This window comes from Hoplias malabaricus, chromosome Y (genome assembly GCF_029633855.1).
Source record: "Hoplias malabaricus isolate fHopMal1 chromosome Y, fHopMal1.hap1, whole genome shotgun sequence".
NCBI classification, from domain to species: domain Eukaryota; kingdom Metazoa; phylum Chordata; class Actinopteri; order Characiformes; family Erythrinidae; genus Hoplias; species Hoplias malabaricus.
The window spans coordinates 71884808-71907594 of record NC_089820.1 but is presented as its reverse complement, the minus strand read 5'-3'; the positions used below and the strand labels follow the sequence as shown (position 1 = coordinate 71907594).

At 41.5% G+C, this 22787-nt stretch overlaps 1 protein-coding gene across 2 annotated transcripts; it reads right to left on the bottom strand.

The window, feature by feature from the left end:
• Window positions 1-3855: 3855 nt before the first annotated feature.
• LOC136678709 (ephexin-1-like) lies at window positions 3856-18242 on the bottom strand. Of its 2 annotated transcripts, XM_066656816.1 has the most exons (16): window positions 18119-18242; window positions 17389-17613; window positions 14680-14767; window positions 13842-14033; window positions 13243-13316; window positions 12569-12825; window positions 12180-12340; window positions 11885-12037; window positions 9759-9888; window positions 9480-9554; window positions 8658-8747; window positions 7159-7322; window positions 6643-6801; window positions 6320-6399; window positions 6103-6207; window positions 3856-5877 (listed from the first exon to the last, which is right to left on the bottom strand). In XM_066656816.1, the coding sequence occupies exons 2-16, from the start codon at window positions 17600-17602 to the stop codon at window positions 5630-5632; spliced, it is 2190 nt and encodes a 729-aa protein (XP_066512913.1). In that variant the 5' UTR covers window positions 17603-17613; window positions 18119-18242; the 3' UTR covers window positions 3856-5629. The 2 variants fall into 2 exon arrangements, with proteins under 2 accessions (XP_066512913.1, XP_066512914.1); XM_066656817.1 differs by lacking the exon at window positions 18119-18242 and having other exon boundaries at window positions 6643-6798; window positions 17389-17793.
• Window positions 18243-22787: the final 4545 nt, after the last annotated feature.

The window sequence follows — 22787 nt, the reverse complement described above, 5'->3', positions numbered from 1 at the left end:
GTCCATCTGTGTTGGACATTTGTGAACGTACCCTACAGCAACCCATCAACAGGGTGCGTCTGCCTAATAAATTTTGCTTGATACATTTGCATTGCAAAAAAAAACTGAGAAGATCATGTGAGAAAAATATTTTCATAAATTCGGGTGGGATTTTTGAGTGATTTCCTGTTACTTTTTTATTTTAATTTAGTTGGGAACTAAAAATCTTTTCAAGTTTTCTCCAAAGACCAAACAGACATTTGCTTGAAGATGGATATGACACTGAAGAGGACTTTGTTCCCATAAAGAATGTCTTACCTCATGCCCCCAAAATACAGCAACCATTTAAAAAAGGCACTGCTTCAAAATCTAATGAATTACATGTGCAACCTAGCCCTGAATCTCAGAGACAAAGCAACACTACCCACTACCTCATCTCTGTGGCACCAAGTATCTACAGATCCATTGCTGTGCCATACAACTTCTACATCAGCTTCGGCAACATCATTGCTGTCAACAGCCTCACACACTCTAGAAAAATCAGGATCTGAGTGGCATGAGCAAAATTTTCTTGGGGCATCACTGCGCCAGACTATTGATATAGCAGGCCATCCAGGAAATCCTAGTCAGCCCCTATATCAGACACACAAGCAATTATAGCAAGAAAAAAATCTCATAAGAAAATTATGAAGGACTGTCACAGATCCAAGGTCATCAAATAAACTCAAGGCATCAAGAATCAATTGCATAGCCGCAGCACCGGGCTGCTCAATCAGTGTGAAACAGGAAGCCCCCCCAGGGTCAACCAAGGAAAGCTTCAAAGGCTCAGAAATATCTCTGTTTGTGGACAAAATTGTGGATGTAAGAATTTTGTTATATATATAACAATTTGTCAGATTTTGCTGGTTATGAGTTAATACAATAGGCCCATTTAATATCTTAATGTTTTTACCTTTTAAGACACTCTGTTCAGTTTGTTACAGCACCACTACATGACCTGTTGACAAAGCAGGAAATAATAATTGCTTGTGACTTGGATCAAAGGAAGTTCCTATTGAAGTCCTTCCTTCACTTTTAGCTTTGGAAAATGAACTCAGATCATCTCCAGACTTGAGGAAAAAAAACTGATAAACATAGAATTCTATTTTATATTGTTTTCCTATTAGAATATATGCTCTTAAATAGTTTTTAAAATATTTTCTAAGACTAAACATACTTTTAATTTTATAGTAGTAATTTCTAAATTAATTTTATGAAACAGCCTGCTGCTCATGTTAATGATGGTATACCAGAAGATTCAATGCTGTTTTTTTATTTTATTTTTAATTTTTTAATTATTTTTAATAATTTCTTAATTATTATTAAAAACAGGTACTTGACCTGGGGCTTATTGGTGGTGCAGATATCAAGGACACTGTCTGGTGCATTTTGAAACAGATGATTAAAAACGATTTGGTTAAAACTGCCAACTGGCGGGGCGTGAATGGAAAGACAGCTTTTCAAAATCTGCAGCTGAAGAGTGTTATAACTGGCAAGTGTTTTGCTAAAAAAAGCTGATTTTAAACATCATAATTGAGATTAAGTCCCTGTGAAGGACTTGCGCCCCATCCAGGGTGTGTTCCGGCCTTGCACCCAGTTGTCACGGAGGAGACGTGATGAGTGGAATTACGGGAGGCGGACACACTCGCTACAACACAGACAGTTTAATGAAGAGAGATAACAAAACACGAACTTGACGATAAACATGAAATAACACTACTTAGAAACCTAGGAGAGAGCACAAAACAACACATGGACAAGAAACTAGAGCGTAATCACGAAATGGGGCAAGAGAGACGAGCAAGTGAAACGAGCAAGACAACAAAACCTAACACAAACACAATACAATGACCGATACCAGGAAGTGAGGGAAGAGGGCTTAAATAAACGAACTAAACAAGAGACACCTGACAATGATAACGAAGGACAATGACAAAGAGGCGGAACAAAAGGTGGAGTTAGAGTGAAACGAGGGCGGAGCTAGGAATGACAACAAAGACAGAGCCACATGGAAGGGGAAAATAAACAAGAAAGTGCCAGGATGTGACACCGGTGATTCAGGAGTTTCAATGTTCTCCCTTTGTCCACCCCAAATTTCTTTTCTGAGTCTACAATATGGTCCACAGTATGCTGCTGCAATATTTGCTATCTACAGCAAGAATTAAGAATTTAAATAATTGTATTATCTACATAATCTATTATTCTGAACCACCATGCTAAAAGCATGTGTACAAATACCTGTATGTCATTTAAAGTGCATAAGTTATCATATGATAATTTTAACATGGGTTAATGTCATTTGTAAATGTTGAAATTCTTACTTTAAACAATTGTGCAAAAATAACACATTTTTACTAACCTCTTTACATTTTATACGCTTATGTTAGAAGCTGTAAGAAGAAACCCAATTTGTGCCCAGGCCACTGAGATGGAGGTTGAAAGAGTGATAAGAAGATGGTTTCATTTGGCTGGTGATAGGGAGGGTGAAAATTGGGATAGGGAGAAAAAGGAGGAAACTAAATACAGAAGACATCCTGGACAATACATCAGGACACAACTAAATGTAAAGTACACTTTACAACACACTGGATATTACGTCAAGACAATGGACTGTACAACAAAGCACACTGGAAACTACATCAAGACACAGTAAAACAACAGTACAACACCCTACAATATTTTATGGTTACAGGCCAATGCAAGCCTTAATAGAAGCTACAACACACAATGGAAACTTGGACACTGCATCAAGCCTTAATGGAAACAAACAAAAAAAAAAAAGACAAATGTGATAGTTGCACTGATGTGACAAAACCATTTTATCACATAATCCCCATATTTGGAATTCCCCTGAAGGAAAACAAGGCTTTGGGGTCGTGGGGGTTTGAAATATGTCTCATTGATGTTCTCAAGTAATATATACATGAAGATACAGTAAGATTGTATATATCTAAACAAAAAGATACATAATAAGTATAATAAGTATTGTACTTAGTACGACATGTTAATAATGGCTTTGAATTGACTTGACTTGAAATTAAGTGACTTAACTGTACAGATCTAGGTCTGGCAACATTTTAGTCTGCATTTGGTGCAGTGCTGGCTTAAATCTGGGTCTTCTGGCTCATTTGTGGCTGTGTTTTCGGGGTGTAGCATAAGATGTGGGTGAGTTTTGGCATTTTTCTGGAAAACGTTTGGTTTGACTTTGTTAAATGAAGTATGGGCCAGTTATGGGACGTAATTCCATGTGGCGATTGGGCCGAATCCGTTGGCATAATACGGCCTAGATTTGGGCCAGAATTTTGTTGCTATCTGGGATGTCTCTTAACAACCACAACCAGTATTTAATTAAAGATAGTCAGACGAAAGGTATTTAATATTAAAACGTCTTGCCATACTTACACTGGTTGCACTTGGGGATCCGCTGCCTGCTCGTGTGTTGTTGGACACTCCCACCAGCGACACATCGTCAGCTGCACGGGCGATGCTGAGCGATTTTTTCGCTTTCGGTGTGCACGCACAGTAGTGTTCTGCCACCGCATGGGTCCATTTAGTCAGTGACGCGCTGTGGCCGCAAGAGGACGCTTTTAGTCAAATTTGTTTTCGATATACATTTCATTCCTATAATTCTTTCAGTGGTTTCCGAGGTCACATCGATTTGTGATCTCAGATAACAATTTCAACCCATTAGACAGACTCAATTTACATTTAAATAACCAGACTAATAATATTCAAATTAAAATTAATCATAATAATGACAATCAGACTGGTAATACCTAATAATAATAAGAATAATAATAAGACTGTTTGGAAGGTGTGTTAGCATTCAAGCTTGATTTTTTATTAACAATAAATTATTTTTTACAAAATCATTTTAGCAATTACAAATGATTCCACATTGTACATCACTGATCACTGATGACCATGCAGAAAGACACACACGCACACACACAAACTTTACACTGAACCAGCTGCATATTTGTCAAACGTTCCACAGAGGAAGCACTGAATGGTTCAACTGGTTGTTCAGGATTTAACTATTTTGAATATGTGTGTGTGTGTGTGTGTGTGTATTAAAGTGTTGCTGCAGGATGTGCAAAAACCAATAGAACATTCACCATAAATAACAGATAACTATAAACAGCACTTTTTTATAAACAGCCTTCACTAAGAGAGAAACAGCCCTCCTCAACCCCCCATCCCCCCAACACACACACACACACATTACCCCCATGTCACAATTCAGAAGTCCAGACACATTCACTTCAGAAAAGTCTGGACATGTTCACTCACTCACTTCAGAAGATTATGACACTTTTGTTATGTTTTGTTCAATTTGAGATTTGTTCTTCGAGCTGAAAGTTTCCTTTGATCTGAAATGTTTAATGTTTGTTTTGTTTCTGAATGATAAACAGGAAGCACCCAGAGACAAAGCTGAACTCAGATCAGATGAAACCCTGGTGTTTACAGTAAACTGCACAACAATTACAACTGAGCACACCCCGATTAAACCCCGGGAACTGAGAAATTGTATTAATGAGCCCTTTTTCTCGGCAAGTCCAGATCTCAGAGTTTCAGCATGGTTCTGATCCTTAGTGGGCTCCCACAGTGCATTGCAATCTGCTGACACCAACAGGTCACCCCATTGGGTCACTACAGCAGCGGAAGGTACAGAGCAGTAATTTATTTCAGAGCATAAATTTCAAGAACTAGAACAGAGGGGTCTACACTTCTGCTCTGGACACTCTGAAGACATCCCACTGACCACTGACTGATTTCTCAGGACTCACCACTGACTGATCTATCAGGACCAACCACAGGCCACAGACTGCTCTTGCAGGACCGACCACAGACCGGTCTCTCAGGACTGATCACAGACCGGTCCCTCAGGACTGAACAAAGACCATTCTCTCAGGGCTGGCCACAGACCATTCTCTCAGGGCTGATCACAGACCGGTCTTTCAGGGCAGACCATAGACTGTTCTCTCAGGACCGACCACAGACTGGTCTCTTATGACTGACCACAGACTACAGACCAGTCCCTCAGGACTGACCACAGACTTTGGACTGACATTCAAGGTAGTTTTTACTACAGGCAGTGCTGGACCTGAGGGTCAGGACTTTACTGTATGTTGGGTCCAGGACCCGGCTCAGGATCCCGTCAGACTGGATTCTACACTGAAAAATTAACATCAGCCTTTAATTCCCTGAGCGAATATGAGACCGGGACTGTGATATTTTACCAGGGTTTGGGCTTGTTGTGGAGTTTGGTCAGTGAGGAGCCGAGGACGTCCAGTCTGGGCTGGTATTAATAGTAGCTGTGGTTTGAAGGGAAAAAGTAAAATACTTTAAAACACTTTAAAGTTTAACAGCTCTGTGTGTTTTTGCTGAAATTGGGAGTGAATTATGGAAGGGTGAATGAAGCTGCTGCACTGTTTAAAGTGAAGCAGAAATTTCAGAAAAAAAGTCAACTTCTTTGCACAAGCCTTGTCTCCTCTGTGACCTCTGACCCCAGTGCACACCTGAGACATAATCATTTCCTTGTGTTAATCCTCAGATCAAAAGCCACATTGTACATTCTTTATTGGTAGGCAGAGCTTTAAATTCCCACTCAGAACTCCTGCTCTGATTGGACCACCCTTGTGGGACTGTAGAGAGGAGTTTTGGTGGTACGGCGTCCCCTGGAGGCAGCTCTGGCTCCAGCCCCCTGCCCTCCCTGCGCCCCACCTTGGGCAAGCTGGATCCTCTGGCATTCCCGGAGGTTCTGGAGCCGGATCTCAGAGCTGAGGATCTCCTCCACAATTCTAACCGGCAACCAGCCTCGCTCACCATCATGGAGGCGCTCCCCCAGCATCCATCCTACACCAGAGAGAAGCATAAGGACATTATTGTCCTGCAGCACTTTACCCTGACTGTAGACTGCAGTGGACAGTGGGTGTGAATAGAACCAGACATCCTTCTCTAAAAGCACATCAGAAAACGTGAGGACAGTAAACAGTGGGGGACACACAGCTGAGGTCTGTGCGTGTTTGTGCATGTCAGTGTGTGTGTGGGGTAAAATTTGCTCTGTTTTGGGGTTCTCACCATCGTCAGTTTTCTCAAGAATGTGCAGAACATCAGCCATCTCCACAGAGAGCTCATCAGGTTCCTGAGCACAGTATGACAGAATACACTGAACCTGTGGAGAGTCTAACACACACACACACACACACACACACACACACACACACACAAGTACAATTTACTCATTCATGTTTAAATAATTTTGTGTGTTTGTGTGTGTGTGTGTGTTTATGGGTACCTGCTTGGTGTGTGCTTGTTGATAGGAATCGTGTTCTGCGGTTGGGTGTGAGCGCATAGATCCATCTTAGTTTCTCACTCCTGTTACACAAACAATAAATACAACAACAGAAGACACTGACACAAAACATAGTCTGACATCAGCTGAACCAGGAACGTAATAAAAACCAGGCTTTCAGCAGAGTACTGCTCTCTCTCACACTCTCTCACTCTCTCTATTTCTGTCTGGCTGTCTCTCTGGCTGTGTCTCTCTCTGTTTTTGTGTATTTGTGTTTGTGTCAGAGCATGTGTCTGAGAATGTGTGTGTGTGTGTGTGTTCCTCACATGCTGTTAGTCTTTAGCATATAGCTGACAGGTCTGTCCTCCTGGTTCTCTAGAAGTTTGAGAACAAAGACAAATGCAAGCATCTGTCCCTGGTCATCTAGGTCCTCCGTCCTCAACATGGAGCGACTGCACGAGTCTAGAACCTGGAATTTATCACTACTGAGACACAAATACACAATATACAAAATAAATAACATGATTAATATCATGATTAAATTAAAGGCATAACGCTGATAAACCATGATAAAATGATAAAGTAATGTTGACATAATGTTGGTGACATAGTGATGGCGATGCAGTGACAACAATGACGTAGTAATGGTGACTAAGTGATTGTGATGCAGTGATGGTGACATAGTCATGGTAACATGGTGACAGTGATGGTGGTGTAGTGATGGTTATAAATAATGATAATAATGTCTGTAATAGATATTATATGTATATAATGTGTTTATAATAATAATAATAATAATAATAATAATAATAGAGACTAATGGTGACGAAGTGACCTCTGACCTGGAGCTGCGTTTGGTGATGAGCAGGAGGTTGTTGAAGAGGAAGAGGTAGATGGGATGGTATAGCTTTCTGCTCTTCATGGTCCTAGTGCTCTTGGGTCCTGACATCTGCAGAACCTCGCCCTTTTTCAGAAGCCAGCGTGAGTGAGAGATCACCGGCACTGACTGGGTTAAACACCAAGAGCAAACACATGCTCAACATAAGTCTCTACGAGGCTTGCACAGAAACACAAGATATGCATAGAAACATGATTCAGGTCAGGGGCTTGTGGAGATCTGTTCCAGTATGTTCTGGTGGAGCTCCATCGCTCCAGTGGTTGGATGGGGTGGGGGGGTCTGAAACTAATGTGTAAATCTCTTTCTTTCTCCTGATCTTGCAACATAGTCAATGACATTGCTGTGAAATTACTATAAAATTATACTTTTTTTTGGCTTTTTGGGAGTTTTTTCCCAATCTTTCTTTGCTTCCAGTACTTTGATGTTAGCTGTTAGTTGAAGCTGTTTATACACAGTGCCACTAATACCTGGAGGGTGAGGGCAAGTTTTAGCATCATATCAGACACACAGATATCCATGTAACTGGACAGCCCGATGTGCCCAGGGACAGCCCTGACTGCCCAGGTCCATCACATCAGCTGACAGACTCCTGAAAATACTAATGTGGCTAACAGTGAATAATTGTCTTTTTCTCTCATTATGCTCCCCTGTGGCACAAATAGGCATTGTGTGTTTGTGAGTGCTGTGAGACACTCTCCAGCACTGGGAGATGACCTGTGTATGAGATGAATTTATACATCCTTCACTTCTGTTTAAACAGTGCCCTCTGAATCAGACACTTTCTCCCCGATATGGCCCTGTTCACTCCAACAACATCATCTGACTGTAACACATGGATACCTTGTTTGAAAATATCAATATATCATTAAAAATTATATCCCAGCCAGCCCTGTGTGCAGTTGCTAAAATTCCATAAAAAAAGATTATACACACAGCATTTTTTCACAAACCCTATTTCCAGAAATGTTGGAACGTTGGGCAAATTATACATTTTTAAAAATGGCAACAATGTTCAAATCATTTAAACTCTATATTTAAATAAAAACACTACAAAGATAATATTTTAAATGTTGAAACTAAGAAAGTTTATTGCTGTTTGAAAAATGCTTGCATTTGTTTAACTTGTGTATTTAACTTGTGTATGTGGATGCGGGTATGAACTGTGTTCACAAACAATGATTTTGGGAAGTGTTTCTGAGACCATGCAGTGATTCTCAGAAATTTTTTAGGATATTATTTAAGTTGAGAAATGTTATTCTTTAATTGACCCCATCTCCGCCCCCCCAATCTTTACTTCTGAGACTCATGAACTTTGAGGGCTGAAATACTTTGTTCTATTTTCAACAAATAGGTTTTAAATAAATAAATACACACACACACACACTCACAAATATGGGTGTGTGTACATAATTTCTGTGTATGTGTGTGTCATGTAGTTAATACCTTTGATTTAAACTCAAGCGTTTTTTCGATGCTTATCAGCTCCTCAGTGCGGCTCATTTTCCTTGCACCTTCATTACATTCCTTCACAATCTGAAATACACACACACACACACACACAGACACACACACACACACACACACACACACATGCAGAGAGAGCAAATTTAATCTTCACAAAACCCTGAAAATCCTGAGTCTGAGTCTAAAAAGATTAAATAAATTCTGTGTTTTCATTTTGTGTTCTCTGATGACTATGAGTGTTTTACTGGTGAAACAGAGGTTGTAAAGTATGTTAGTGATTTTTCAGATGACGGTGAGTGTGTTACTATTGAAAAGGAGGCTGTAGAGTGTGTGTTAGAGATTACTCTGATGGCAGTGATTGTGTTAGTGATGAAACAAAAGCTGTAAAATGTGTATCTGAGAGATAAAACTACATTCCAGACAATAATTAAGCTCCTGTGTTAGTTCCCATAGCAACAGTGAGGTGTGTTCTGGGCAACACAGGTAAAGGAGTGTCAAATAGGTGAAAGTCCGCAGACATACTCAGGCATAAAAACATACTCACACAAAAGCACACATTTGTATTACTACCTTTGTGATGGCTGGTGCTGACAAATCTATAAGTGAATCTGATTATGTTTAATGTTATTTTAACTTTAAACTTTAATGGAGAGGTGTGCATCAGGCTATGCCATAGCTTAGGCATAGGGTCTGTGTTGATGCGATGCCTATGGCGTAGGGTCAACGTAGAAGTATCAATTGGGCTTTACACACACACACACACACACACACACACACACACACACACACACACACACTTACCTTCTCTAATTCCTGATGAGCTTTTATGGCGTTAATTTCTCTCTCTGAGTTTTCCTCCACCTTCTTCAGAATATTCTGAAAGACACACACACACATTTTAAAAATACATTGAAGATGATCCATAATGTCAGTAGGACCACAGCAGGTTTTGAATATTTTGGGCTGTTTAGTGGAGTGTGGATGGTTTACATGTGTGTGTTTGGCATGTTTAGAGGCATGTGATTAGATGATTTAGATGTGTGTGATTGGCCTGTTTGGAGGCGTCTGGCAAGTTCTCACCTGTACCAGCAGCTTGAGGCGTGTGATTCGTTGAAATGGCAGAATCAGGAAAGAGGTGAAGGACAGGCCTTTAACTTTTGGCTGATTCTCCAGAACAGCCATGTTCTCCCGAAAAACTGGGTTCTCCTGTCTGGAACACACACACACACACAATAAATATATAACAAATGAACACATGATGAACTCTGCACACTCATACAGATACACTTACAGTCACTGTCCCTCTTGTATCTCCGTCATTTTTGCAGGTTATTATAAAGAGATTTATCTAATGTTTAATTAGAAAACATTTTATTGGTCTTTCATTTAAAAGAAAATATGTTGTGTTCAAAGAGTGTGGAAATAGTAATTATAATGGAGAATCCTGTTTTTCGTGGACAGTGTTGAAGCTCGTTGTTATTCAGAGAGTGGGAGGACACTGGCACCAACTTCACTCTGAATTCATCTGTGTCTGTCCAGAGAACAAGCTTCATCACTGAGATATGTCCTTTTCGCACCGCTTTACATAACTGTACTTACTGGAAACTGTGTATGAGTGTGTGTTCAGAGGAGTGGAGGTTGTGTGTTGTCATGGCAACACTGTTATGTCTACACCAGAGCCCGTGTGATTCACTGGGATGAGGTGAGCACCTTCAGCATCAAACACGGCTGCTGTAGAAACTTTGTGTGTATTTGTGTATAACACAGATCTTACTGAAGAACACACACCTTCACCAACAAAACCCATATTAAGATTACATCAGAGAACACTTCCACTGTTGATCGCTCACATGCTCCCCTCTCCCGTGACCTCAAGCTGGAGCTGATCAGTAGAAAATTAACTTTTTATGAGTTTATGAGTGTGTGCCAACAAACACCAACACACTCTAGAGTTCACAACAGAAACTGCTCACTTTAATCTGATTCTTTTTTTTTAGGATTTATACACAGACACTGCACCTGACATTCTGATTAATGCTGACAAAACCTGTAAATAGAAATGGACACTCCCTCCAACAGTTATTTTTGAACAAGATTTTTTAAACTGAACTGAGTCACAGACACACCCAGACCATACTAAACATACACGCACACACATTTTACTGATCCTCTGCATTACTCAAACATAGAACAATAAGCTCAGACACAAAGAAACACATCTTTGTGTACTCACACACACACACACACACACACACACACACACACACACACACACACACACACACCTCTAGGGTTTAAATTATTCCAAGGGGAATATGAGGTAAATATGAGGCAATCTTGAGGTAAATGTGACATAAACCTGAATTGTCTTGTAAACATGAGTTAACCCTGAAGTAAATGTGAGTTAAACCTGAAGTAAACGTGAGTTAATCCTGAGGTAAATGTGAGTTAACCCTGAGATAAACATGAGTTAACCCTGAGGTAAATGTGAGTTAAATCTAAATAGGATCTAAATAAATAATGTCATGTAAACTGTAAATGTGAGTTAAATAGGAGGTGTATGAGTTAAATGAGATCAGGCAAGAGTAAAGTAAACTTGAGGGATATCTGAAGTTCAACCTGAGGTAAACCTGAGGTCAGCGTCAAATGTGAGGTAAACCTGAAATGTGAAACACTGGTTAACGTGGGGTGAATGTGAGTTAAACCTGAGGTAAATGTGATATAAACAAGGACTATGATGTAAACATGAAATAATTCTGAGATAAAGGAGTGGTAAACAGTTTTCGTTTTAAGGTAAAGGTGTGCTCTTAATTCCACACACACACACACACACACACACACACACGCACACACCTAAACCCTCCAGCTGTGGGAAACAGAAAGAAAAACACAAAAAGGTATCCATATGAATACAAACACACAAAGAGAAGCTTCTTCTGCATACGCCCAGTGAAAAACACACACAAACACACACTTAGATCTGAATGCAATATGAACTCAGCTGAGACACTTTAAAAAATTAATAAAACATACACCATCTTTACCACAGTCAAACAATTAATATACTATAAAGACTACTATAATCTGTGAGTGAGTGTGCGTGTTTGTGTGTGTGTGTTAGTACCTCTGGGTAAACTGGAGTAGACTGTAACTTCACACTTATGAAGAATCACACAGTATTTACATCAAAACACACACACACTTACAGTATTCTGCGGTAGTTCTTCTCCTGGTAAACCTGGTTGATGACATAGCTGATAAAAACTTGGAAGTGTTGAACGGCATGATGGTAAACAATGTCACACACATCAGAGATGAGCAGAGACTCCTCAATTCTGTGCTCCAGGTCCATCAGGAACCTGCACAACAGAGAAACAAATAAACATGAGGTAAATGGGAGGTAAACCTAAGGTAAATGTGAGATAAATGGGAGGTAAATTGGAGGTAAATGTAAGGTACATGTGAGGTAACCCTGAGGTAAATGGGAGGTAAACTACACACCTCTCGCTGGCCTTCATAATGTCAGCAATGTTGGAGAACAGGAAGTGCATGTCTGATTGGCTGAGAGTGTTAATGAGGAGGGGGTTCTGCAGGAAGTGTGTCTCCAGCAGCTCCAGACTTTTATAATATGATGCTTCAGATGTCACCAGCTCAAACATGGCCTACACACACACCACAACAATGTTACACGATGTTACACACTTCACAGACCCTCAGTCCCCCCAGGCACCGCTGCAGTAAAAATGGAAAAAAGGGTACATTTTTCACACAGAATAGTCTCTCCACAAGCCCCCACCCTCCAAACTGAGATAGAGCGCTACAGCACAGTGTCTGAGTGGGTCTGTGTGTGTGTTTTTGTGTGTGTGTGTGTGTGTACACTTGTGTGTCACCTCCTGAATCATGATCTCCTTGTGGTTCAGGGTGTTGAGGAGTCCACTGTTTTGCACTGCTTCCAGGTTCTGCCACAGACTGAGGTTCCGCGTTGTGTTCCTCAGCTGCAGCTGCAGGGCAGGGGGGGACATGACCCCTGAACTTGTTGTGACCCCCGCCATTACCCTGGACCCCCCCGCAGGCCTGACGTCCCTCTGCCGTCGCTCTTCAACCTCCTGCTTCTCTGATGTGTCCCGGTACTCCTGATACAGGAATGCTGCATATACATATACATTTCACAAGAAAAGCTGAGAACAGCCTGATTTACTCTGTTTGTATGTGTGTGTGTTTGTGTGTGTGTGTTTGTGTGTGTGCGCATGTAATTTGTAGTGTGTAAATGTGTAAGGTTCAGGTGGGAGGACTCTTATATAAAGGAAGTGAAAGGAAGGTTTTATTTGAAAATGTTAGTGTTAAAATGTAAATATGTGTATTCAGCAAAACCTACACTTCACCTTTACACAATCTCTGTCTTTCGTTCTCTGAGACCGAGAGAGAGAGAGATGTGTTGTGTTGGCAAAAGAGAAAATGTGTTTTATTTTAGTGCTACCCTAACCCCCAAAACAAACACACACTCACACTTATTTGTGTGTGTGTGTTTGTGTGTGTGCGTGTGTGTGTGTGTGCATCCACTCACGGACACTGTTGATGATGTTTAAACAGTGGCTGAAGTTTTCCGGTGTGTTTCTGCTCTCTCTGCTCTGCACTAACCTGCACACACACACACACCACAATAAGAACACACAGAGACACCCTAACTCCCTGACGCAGGAGAGTGGACAAAGGAAGTGAATGGAAACAGATGTCCTCATCTAAAAGCACCCCACAGAAAGTGAGGACAGCAAAAATTGAGGTACACAAGGCTGATGTCTGACCATAGTTTGGAGAAGGTTTAAACCCAATCCTGATGGAGAGGAATGTGCAAGACGCTTTGAGGGACACACACTGACCTCCATCGTCATCTTCTCCATTATCATCCCTCCATAAAAATGTCCACAAGTTTCTCCAGAATCAAACACTTCACACTAAAACCCCCACACTCCTCACTCACCCCTCAACGGCACATTTATATCCACACACTGGGTTCTGAAGATGTTTGTTAAAATGGGTGAAACTGTCCTTCATATGTATGAAATGTAAAAATAATACATTTAAACTGAAGCACATAAAAAACACACAAATACAGTCACAGATTTACACACCCACACACATATCTATACACACACCTGTTCTTACCTTTGTGTGTTGTTGTCTGTGCTGTGTGTGTGTGTGTGTTGGTCCTGCACACTGCAGGCGCTGGTCCGAACACTGAGCTCCTCCATCTCTCCTCTGAGCCGGCAATCTCCCATCGCTACTGGCAACCCACACCAGGCTCCGCCTCCTGCCCTGTCTCCTAGCAACCCATGGCTGGAGCCTGCAGGGGAAGGACTAGAAAAGAAAGAAACTGTATTATTACTCCCTCCACAAAACACACTTACACACACACACACACACACACACACACACACACATACCTGCACATATGCACACACACCCCTACCCTCACACATGTACACACACCCCTACCCTCACACATGCACACACAGACCTACACACCAATACACACACATGCACAAAAAAGTTTGACCTTGATTTTAGACTGCTGTGTGTGTGTGTGTGTGTGTGTGTGTGTGTGTGTGTGTGTGTGAGTGAAAGAGAGGGAGATCACTAAAACTCTCAGATTAGGAATGAATGAATATAATTAAAGTGTCACACACAGCAGAGCCTCAAACACATTTCTGCACAGTTACCCAGGGGGGTGTGAGTGAGTAAGTGAGTGAGTGAGTGACAGAGTAAGTAAATTAATGAGAGAGAGAGAGAGAGTGTGTGAGTGAGTGAGTGAGTGAGTGAGAGAGTAAGCAAAAAATGAGTGTATATGTGAAAAATGAGTGGACGACTTGAGTGAGAGAGTGAGTACATGGGAATGAGTGAATAAGTGAGTGAATGAGTAAGTGAGAGAGAAAGTAAATTAGTGAGAGTGAGTTAGTGAGTGGATGTGTGAATGAATGAATGATCGGGTGAGTGTTGATCTCACTGGCGATGCTGATGTCGGGGAGAAAGCGGAGACCTGCTGACCTCACCACGACTGGACATCAAAGGAGAATTTGAGGAAGAGGAGGAGCCTGGGGAGGAACAGGCAGAGATAAACATTCACAGAATAACAGAACTCTCTCTCTCTGTCACACACACACACACACACACACACACACACACACACACACACCTATACGCACACAAAACAGACCCCTATACACAATGACACACACACTTATACACCCACACACACCCCATACACAACCCTGTACACAAACACATACTCCTATACACACACATACACCTCTACACACACACCACACTTTATACACACACATACACAAACATACACACACACAAATATTGAGGATAATTTAGTGAAATCTGTTATAGTTTGGTGTGTTTTCCACACGTCCACGTGGGTTTCCTCCCATGGTCCAAAAAACATGCATCTCAAAAGTGTCCATAGGTGTGTGTGTGTGTGTGTGAGTGTGTGCCACCCTGCAAAGGACTGGTGCCCCCTCCAGGGTGTGTTCCTGAGAAGGTTCTGGACCTACCGTGACCCTGAAGTGGACCCTAAATGAATGAATGGATGGTGTAGTTTGGTGATTTTTAAAGTTAATCTGTGGTAGTATAATCCGGGTATTCTGGTGTAGCTGGAGCTCATTTGGAGTAATCTGGAGTGGTTGGGGTATAATCAGGCATAATCTGGGGTGGTTAGGGGATAATCTGAGGTGGTTGGGGAAAATCTGGAGTAATCTGGGGTGGATAGGTGATAATCTGGTGTAATCTGGGGTGGCTGGGGATTATATGGGATAATCTGTGGTGATTGGGGATAACATTGGATAAACTATGGCGGTTGGTGGATAATCTGAGGTAATCTGGAAGGTTGGGGGAAAACCTGGGGTATTCTGGGGTGGTTGGGGGATAATCTGTGGTGGTTTAATCTGGCGTTGTTGGAGTTTAATTTGGGGTTGTTATAATAGATAATCTGGAATAATCTGGGGTGGCTGGGGAATGACCTTGCCTGGCTGGGAATAATCTGCGGTGGTTTGAGATAATCTGGAGTGTTTGGGAGATAACCTGGGGTATTCTGGGTTGGTTGGGGGATAATCTGGTATAATCTATGGTGGTTGGGGATGGTTTAATCTGGTGTTGTTGGAGATAATCTGGAGAAAATCTAGGGTTGTTCGGGTATAATCTTGCCTGGCTGGGAATAATCTGACATGGTTGGGGATAATCTGGGGTGGTTAGGGATAATCTGGGTGGTTGGGGGTGATAATCCTGGGTTATCCAGGGTGGTTGGGGGGATAATCTGGGATAATATGGATTGTTTGGAGGATAATCTGATGTAATCTGGAGTAATCACATTAAGCCTGGCTCACACTACAGGATTTAAAATATGCTGGAAACGTGGGAAATCCCATACATTTATTGTTGTTAGTCCTCAAAGTCCCCACACTATGCAATCCACCCTGATTAAACACCACACACTTTCTGATCACAGCTCTGCTCCTCAAAACCTTGCAGGAGTTTCAATGCTAATTCCCGAGAGCTGGTGGGAGTTTCTCACACACTCTGGCTGTGTCCGAAACAGAAAGCAGCCGGTACCTTGCACTCTTGTTGCCTCACAAGAGAGCATTTTGAAATGAAGGTGTTTGTAACCGAGTCACAGAGTATTCTATATTTCGGCACATTACCTGGGCACCTGCACACTAATGCTCCTTCGCCCAAATAATTACAACTTTGGAGCAAAAACAGGCAGCATTTTAAACAAGCTATAAATAGTGACACGACTCTGCACCTTCCTCCCTCATAATATCACTTCAGTTACAGCAGACATTTACAGGTGAAGTAACCACAGCTTGACTCTAATTTTTTAATCTTCTTTCAGGCATGAGGTTAGCATGGCTTTTCACACCTGAGAATTGGCATCCAACCCACACTACAGGATTCTGAGTCATAAATATTGAACATGTTTCATATTTATGATTCAAAATCAGGGCAGCCCCGACTGCTCTGGGTGAAGATCAGAGGAGTAAAGACTGGATTATAGACTCCCCACACTACTAGATAATCTGGAAAAAGAATAGTTTATGATCAGACTAAAATCCGGGACCTCTTGTGATTGTCGGGAGGACTGAATCAGACTCAAAATCGGACCGATTATCCTGTAGTGTGATCCAGGCTTTAGAAGAACTTCCAAAATCTCACTCTGTTTTAGAAAAGTATCTGAAGCTGAAGTTGTGAGTGCAGCTGAACTCACACACCTCACACCTAACACACACTGCACACACACTTTACACCTCACACACACCAAACACACTTCACACACACTGAACAATTAGACAAGTCTTTCTGGTTCTGACTGATCTGTAGAGTCTCTCTCCTCTCTCTCTCTTTGTGTGTGTGTGTGTGTGTGTGTGTGTGTGTGTGTGTTTGTAATTGTTCTTTTCCTAGCAACAAACACACACTGCTGCTCTTAAAAACTAAAATTTCTTTCAGATAAATCATCTTTGTGGTGATGATGATGAATTTAATAAATAGTGAAAGAGTGAATGTTGTGATTATGATGATGATGAATGAGTGAATGGGGGCTTGTATTACTAAAGGTGTTGTAATGATGATTATTACTGAATGAATAAGCAATGTATTGGGGGTGATGATAAATGAATGAGTAAATGAGTGAGTGAGAATTTGTATTACTCACTTTGTAGCTGTGATGATGGTGATAAAGATGAAGCCTGCAGTTTTTTTCTTCTCATGCTGCGATAAAACCTAGAGTTGCGACGGATTAACTCTCGTGGCTCTCGCTCCTCATCCTCCTCCTCTTCCTCCTGCGCCACAGGGAGCGCTATAGGGGGCTTTGGGGTGGGTGGCTCTTTCTGCCCCCACTTCCCCCGAAATAGAGCCATCATCGCCATGGAGATAACCTCTGACCCCAACCCATCAGGGACAGAGACACAGAAAGGGAGAATCCATCAGCTACACACACACACTTGCATGCTGAACTACAGTAATTAATACCTAACTATGTTCAGTGTTCAGATGTTCCCTTTTTCTTTCACTTTTCTTGCTCTGTCTGTCTTTTCTTCTCTCTCTCTCCCTTTGCTATTACTCTGTCTCTGTCTGGCTTTTTTTTCTTTCTACTCTTTTCTTTCTTGGCCACTCTCTTCTGGAGCTCAGATGTGTTAGTCTCAGGTTTACACCTTCACTAGTTTGTAAATCTCTCGCTCTCTTTCAGATTTTCCCCAACACTTTAATACTCCTCCCTCCTTTCTCTCTCAGCTCCTCCCTCACTTAGTAAATCCTATACTACTCTTTTTCTTCCTTTCTTTCTCTCTCTCTCTCTCTCTCTCTCTCTCTCTCTCTCTCTCTCTCTCTCTTTCGTATGTGTGTGTGTGTGTGAGTATGTGTGTGTAACTGGTAAAGTCACTTACCTGAGGCTCTGTGTGTACACTGCAGTACACACAAACTTCTCTTTCTCCCACACACACACAAACACGTGTGCGTGCATGTAGCGGCGAGTGTGTATTGTGATGTTATTGCTGGTCAGCTGACTGCTCGAGGTTCAAAGGTCTCAATTTGTGTGTGTGTGTTGCACTCCCTGTACTCCATTCACTTCAAATAATCCTACAAACACACACACACACTCCAGTATTATTAATGAACAGAAGAATATAAACATATATATTTAAAATAAAATGGTCGCTGTATCTTTTTTAATTCTAAAAAACAGAAACTAAATGGGCAATTGATTTTTTTTTAAATCTAAGCAACAAATAGAAAAGTAAATCACTTTTAATTGTCTGAAATAACAAACAACCTTTAAAAGAAATACATGTTTCTTCCCTTTCTTCATAAGCAAAAAATCAAAAGTACACACTGAATCTGGTTGGTAACTGCGGAGCTAAAAGTGAGCTAACATTAAATTAGCAAACAGTACAGCTGAAACTGAGTTAACAGAGCTGAAAGATATTTTAAGGTTACCTCAATTTCTCTGGACGAGGTTGTAGAGTTTGATGCTATCGATGAAATTGGGAACTGTTCTTAGATTTTTTTAGATTGTATCTTTTAAAGGGTTTTGTGTTGCAGCTTCTGAAGAAGGTCTGGATCTATAACAAATTTATACCATTTAGTGCCTTCTCTAAACTCACTTGATCATCACAAATGTTTTGGAAAAAGTGGTTTCAGATCAATTTACAGCAGCCACTGGAGTCGAACAGCAACAAAAAGTTCTAGTCTGGGTATCACCAGAATCACAGAGCCTGCTCTTGTTCTGAATGATATGCTCTAATAATAAACATTTAACAGTATCAAACAGACTTGAATGTGTTCACATATCAGGTTTGTGCTTAATTCATTTATATCATATTTATCCAATAGAAAATTCAGTCTATTAATGTGATGCCTTCTAAAGCTGATCTTCTGGAGAACCACTTATGTACAAACCGGATTCCAAAAAAGTTGGGACACTAAACAAATTGTGAATAAAAACTGAATGCAATGATGTGAGGGGCCAACATCTAATATTTTATTCAGAATAGAACACAAATCACAGATCAAAAGATTAAACTGAGAGAATGTATCATTTTAAGGGAAAAATATGTTGATTCAAAATTTCATGGCGTCAACAAATCCCCAAAAAGTTGGGACAAGGCCATTTTTTACCACTGTGTGGCATCCCCCCTTCTTACAACACTCAGACGTCTGGGGACAGAGGAGACCAGTTTCTCAAGTTTAGAAATAGGAATACTCTCCCATTCATGTCCAATACAGGCCTCTAACTGTTCAGTCTTCTTGGGCCTTCTTTGTCGCACCTTCCTCTTTATGGTGCGCCAAATGTTCTCTATAGGTGAAAGATCTGGACTGCAGGCCATTTCAGTATCCAGATCCTTCTCCTACGTAGCCATGATGTTGTGACTGCTGCAGAATGTAGTCTGGCATTATCTTGTTGAAAAATGCAGGGTCTTCCCTGAAAGAGATGACGTCTAGATGGGAGCATATGATGTTCTAGAACCTGAACATAGTTCTCTGCATTAATGGTGCCTTTCCAGACATACAAGCTGCCCATGCCACAAGCACTCATGCAACCCCATACCATCAGTGATGCAGGCTTCTGAACTGAGAGTTGATAACAACTTGGGTTATCCTTGTCCTCTCTGGTCCAGATGACATGGCGTCCCAATGTTCCATAAAGAACTTCAAATTGTGAGTCATCTGACCACAGAGCAGTCTCCCATTTTGCCACACTCCATTTTAAAAGACCCATGGCCCAGTGCAAACGTCTGAGCTTGTGGAGCTTGCTTAGAAATGACTTCCTCTTTGCACTGTAGAGTTTCAGCTGGTGGAATTGGTCATCCTCTTACCATCTTGGCTTCAGAGAGACACTGACACTCTGAGAAGCTCTTTTTATACTCAATCATGTTGTCAATTGACCTAATTAGTGTTAATTGGTCTTCCAGTTCGTTATATGCTCAATTTCCTTTTTCCAGCCACTTATTGCAACTTTTTTGGGATTTGTTGACACTGTGAAAATTTGAATCAACATATTTTTCCTTTAAAATGTTACATTTACTCAGATTAAACTTTTGATCTGTCATCTATGTTCTGTTATGAATAAAATGTTGACAGTATTGACATTGACATCTCCACATCATTGCATTCAGTTTTTATTCACAATTTGTTTAGTGTCCCAACTTTTTTGGAATCCGGTTTGTAGTAAAAATATTCCATTCATCTCCCTATTCATCTCTTCATATCTCTAGTCCTCTCTCTCCTCACTTATAAAGGTTTGTTTGTGTCTGCATAAGGTAAATGGTATGGCTTTTGTTTACTTCATTTCCTGTTCTGGTATAGAAAGATAACTTGTAAGGACATCCTGTCTTGCTACCTCCAGGAAAGAAGCTTACTCCATCATCCCAGAAACAGAACCCCTATATAGGCAAATTCAGAACAATAGGTCATTCCGTGTACTGCACACACTTAATTGCCTATGCATTTGTGGACATTAAATTATACATCATTTGTAAAATATACATAATTCCCCTTTCGAGACTATATATATATATATATATAGTCATTCATATATATATGAATATATATATAGTCTCTGAAATTTAAGAATAACACATGTTATGAATAACCTATATAATTGTAACAATTTAATGTTAAACCCTACATATCTACACATAGTTCCTGCAGTACATGTATTACAATACTGTACATTTTTGTGGAGTGTGAGACCTGCCAGGCAGCTATCTTTCTTGAAATATCCTTCAAACATTCTAGACAGGAAAAATTCTCTCATGATCATTCTGCGCAAGTAATCACTTAAAAGTACTCCTGTCCGGGGTTCCGGGATGCAGACGGAGTAGACAGACGTGTGTGCGACGCTCTCCAGCTAAAACTCGATTATTCTATAGCTAAAACTCGTTATTCGTGTAAAGAGAGATCTACAATACGCCAAAAGGGAAAAAATTGAACCACAAGAAGCAAATGTTATAAACAAACCATGCCAAAATATCAGGAGAAAAACCGCTCGACTTCGAAAGCTAGCGAGGAAGCTTCACAAGCTAATGCTAACTTATCCGAAACTCCAAAGCTACCCGGGGCCGACGTAACTTCAACCGACCTTTTGGAAGCCATTAAGGAGCTCAAGTCCGATCTCAAAGGGGATAATGACCAACTTAAAAAATCTATGGACTCAATACGTCGAGAGATGAGCAGTAAGCTAGACATCCTCACTGAGGAGATACAGGGGCTGAAGGAGCAAACAGGGGAGATGGAGGTCCACTTGGCGCAGGTGGAGGATTGGGCTACTGAAGTTTCTGGAGTTCTGACAACAGCCATACAGCGGGAAAGGACGATGCAGCAGAAACTCACAGACCTGGAATCCAGATCTAGGAGGAACAATATCCGCATCTTTGGAGTGACTGAAGGCGAGGAAGGTAGCTCTGTATCACACTTTGTGTTTGAGCTTATAAAGCGTGAATTGCCAACGATGGCGGAGGTTGACTTAAAAATCCAGCGAGCCCATCGCTCCCTTGCTCCCAAACCAAGACCCGAGGCCCCTCCGCGACCCCTCATTATCAACTTCCTAGAGTTTACAACTAAGGAGCTGGTGCTAAGGGAGGCATGGAAGAAAGGAAAAATACAGCTTGGAAACCGAACGCTGTTTTTCGACCATGACTACGCGGCGGAGATCATTAAAAAGCGCAGAGAATATAATGAGATCAAGAAAGCTCTAAAGGAGAGGGGCATTCGCTTCCAGACCCCTTACACTAATATGAGAATCCACTGGGATAACGGCATCCGAACCTACAGCAACGCGTATGAAGCAGGGCTGGAGCTAAAGAGACGAGGCTTCAATGTGGCGGTCCCCGTAGCAAGGTAGGAGGACGACGCGGCTGAGACCCGACTGAAAGAGCTATTGGGCTGGCAACGACAGGAAAAGATGCACAAGGAAAGTCGACTTACAGCTGCGGCGAGAGCCAAAGAAAAACTTCGGGGATTCCAGAGGAAGCTCCCAGATTGACAGAAAGTTTAGGTGTAGGAGCAGCGATCAGTCAGATGAGTATCTAGCTTCAGAGGTTCACAGCTGGGAGCAGCAACATAAAGAATAATGAATGCTGGACACATAGGATGGTGCTTATTTCACTATTAACCTCCTACGTAGGGCCCTTCCTTCATGACAGGTTATACCCTCGACCCACCAGCAGGGTTCTGAAGGAGGACAGTTTTCAGCCTCACCATTGGAGCCCACAGTATTATCTGTTCTTAGTTTATGTTAGATTTTGTTCCACAGTTCAGGTCTTTTGTAATGTATGGGTGTCATTTAGAGGGGTGACTGTTATATTCCATCCATCCATCCATTATCTGTAACCGCTTATCCAATTTAGGGTCGCGGGGGGTCCAGAGCCTACCTGGAATCATCGGGCGCAAGACGGGAATACACCCTGGAGGGGACGCCAGTCCTTCACGGGGCAACACAGACACACACACACACACATTCACTCACACACTCACACCTACGGACACTTTCGAGTCACCAATCCACCTGCAACATGTGTTTTTGGACTGTGGGAGGAAACCGGAGCACCCGGAGGA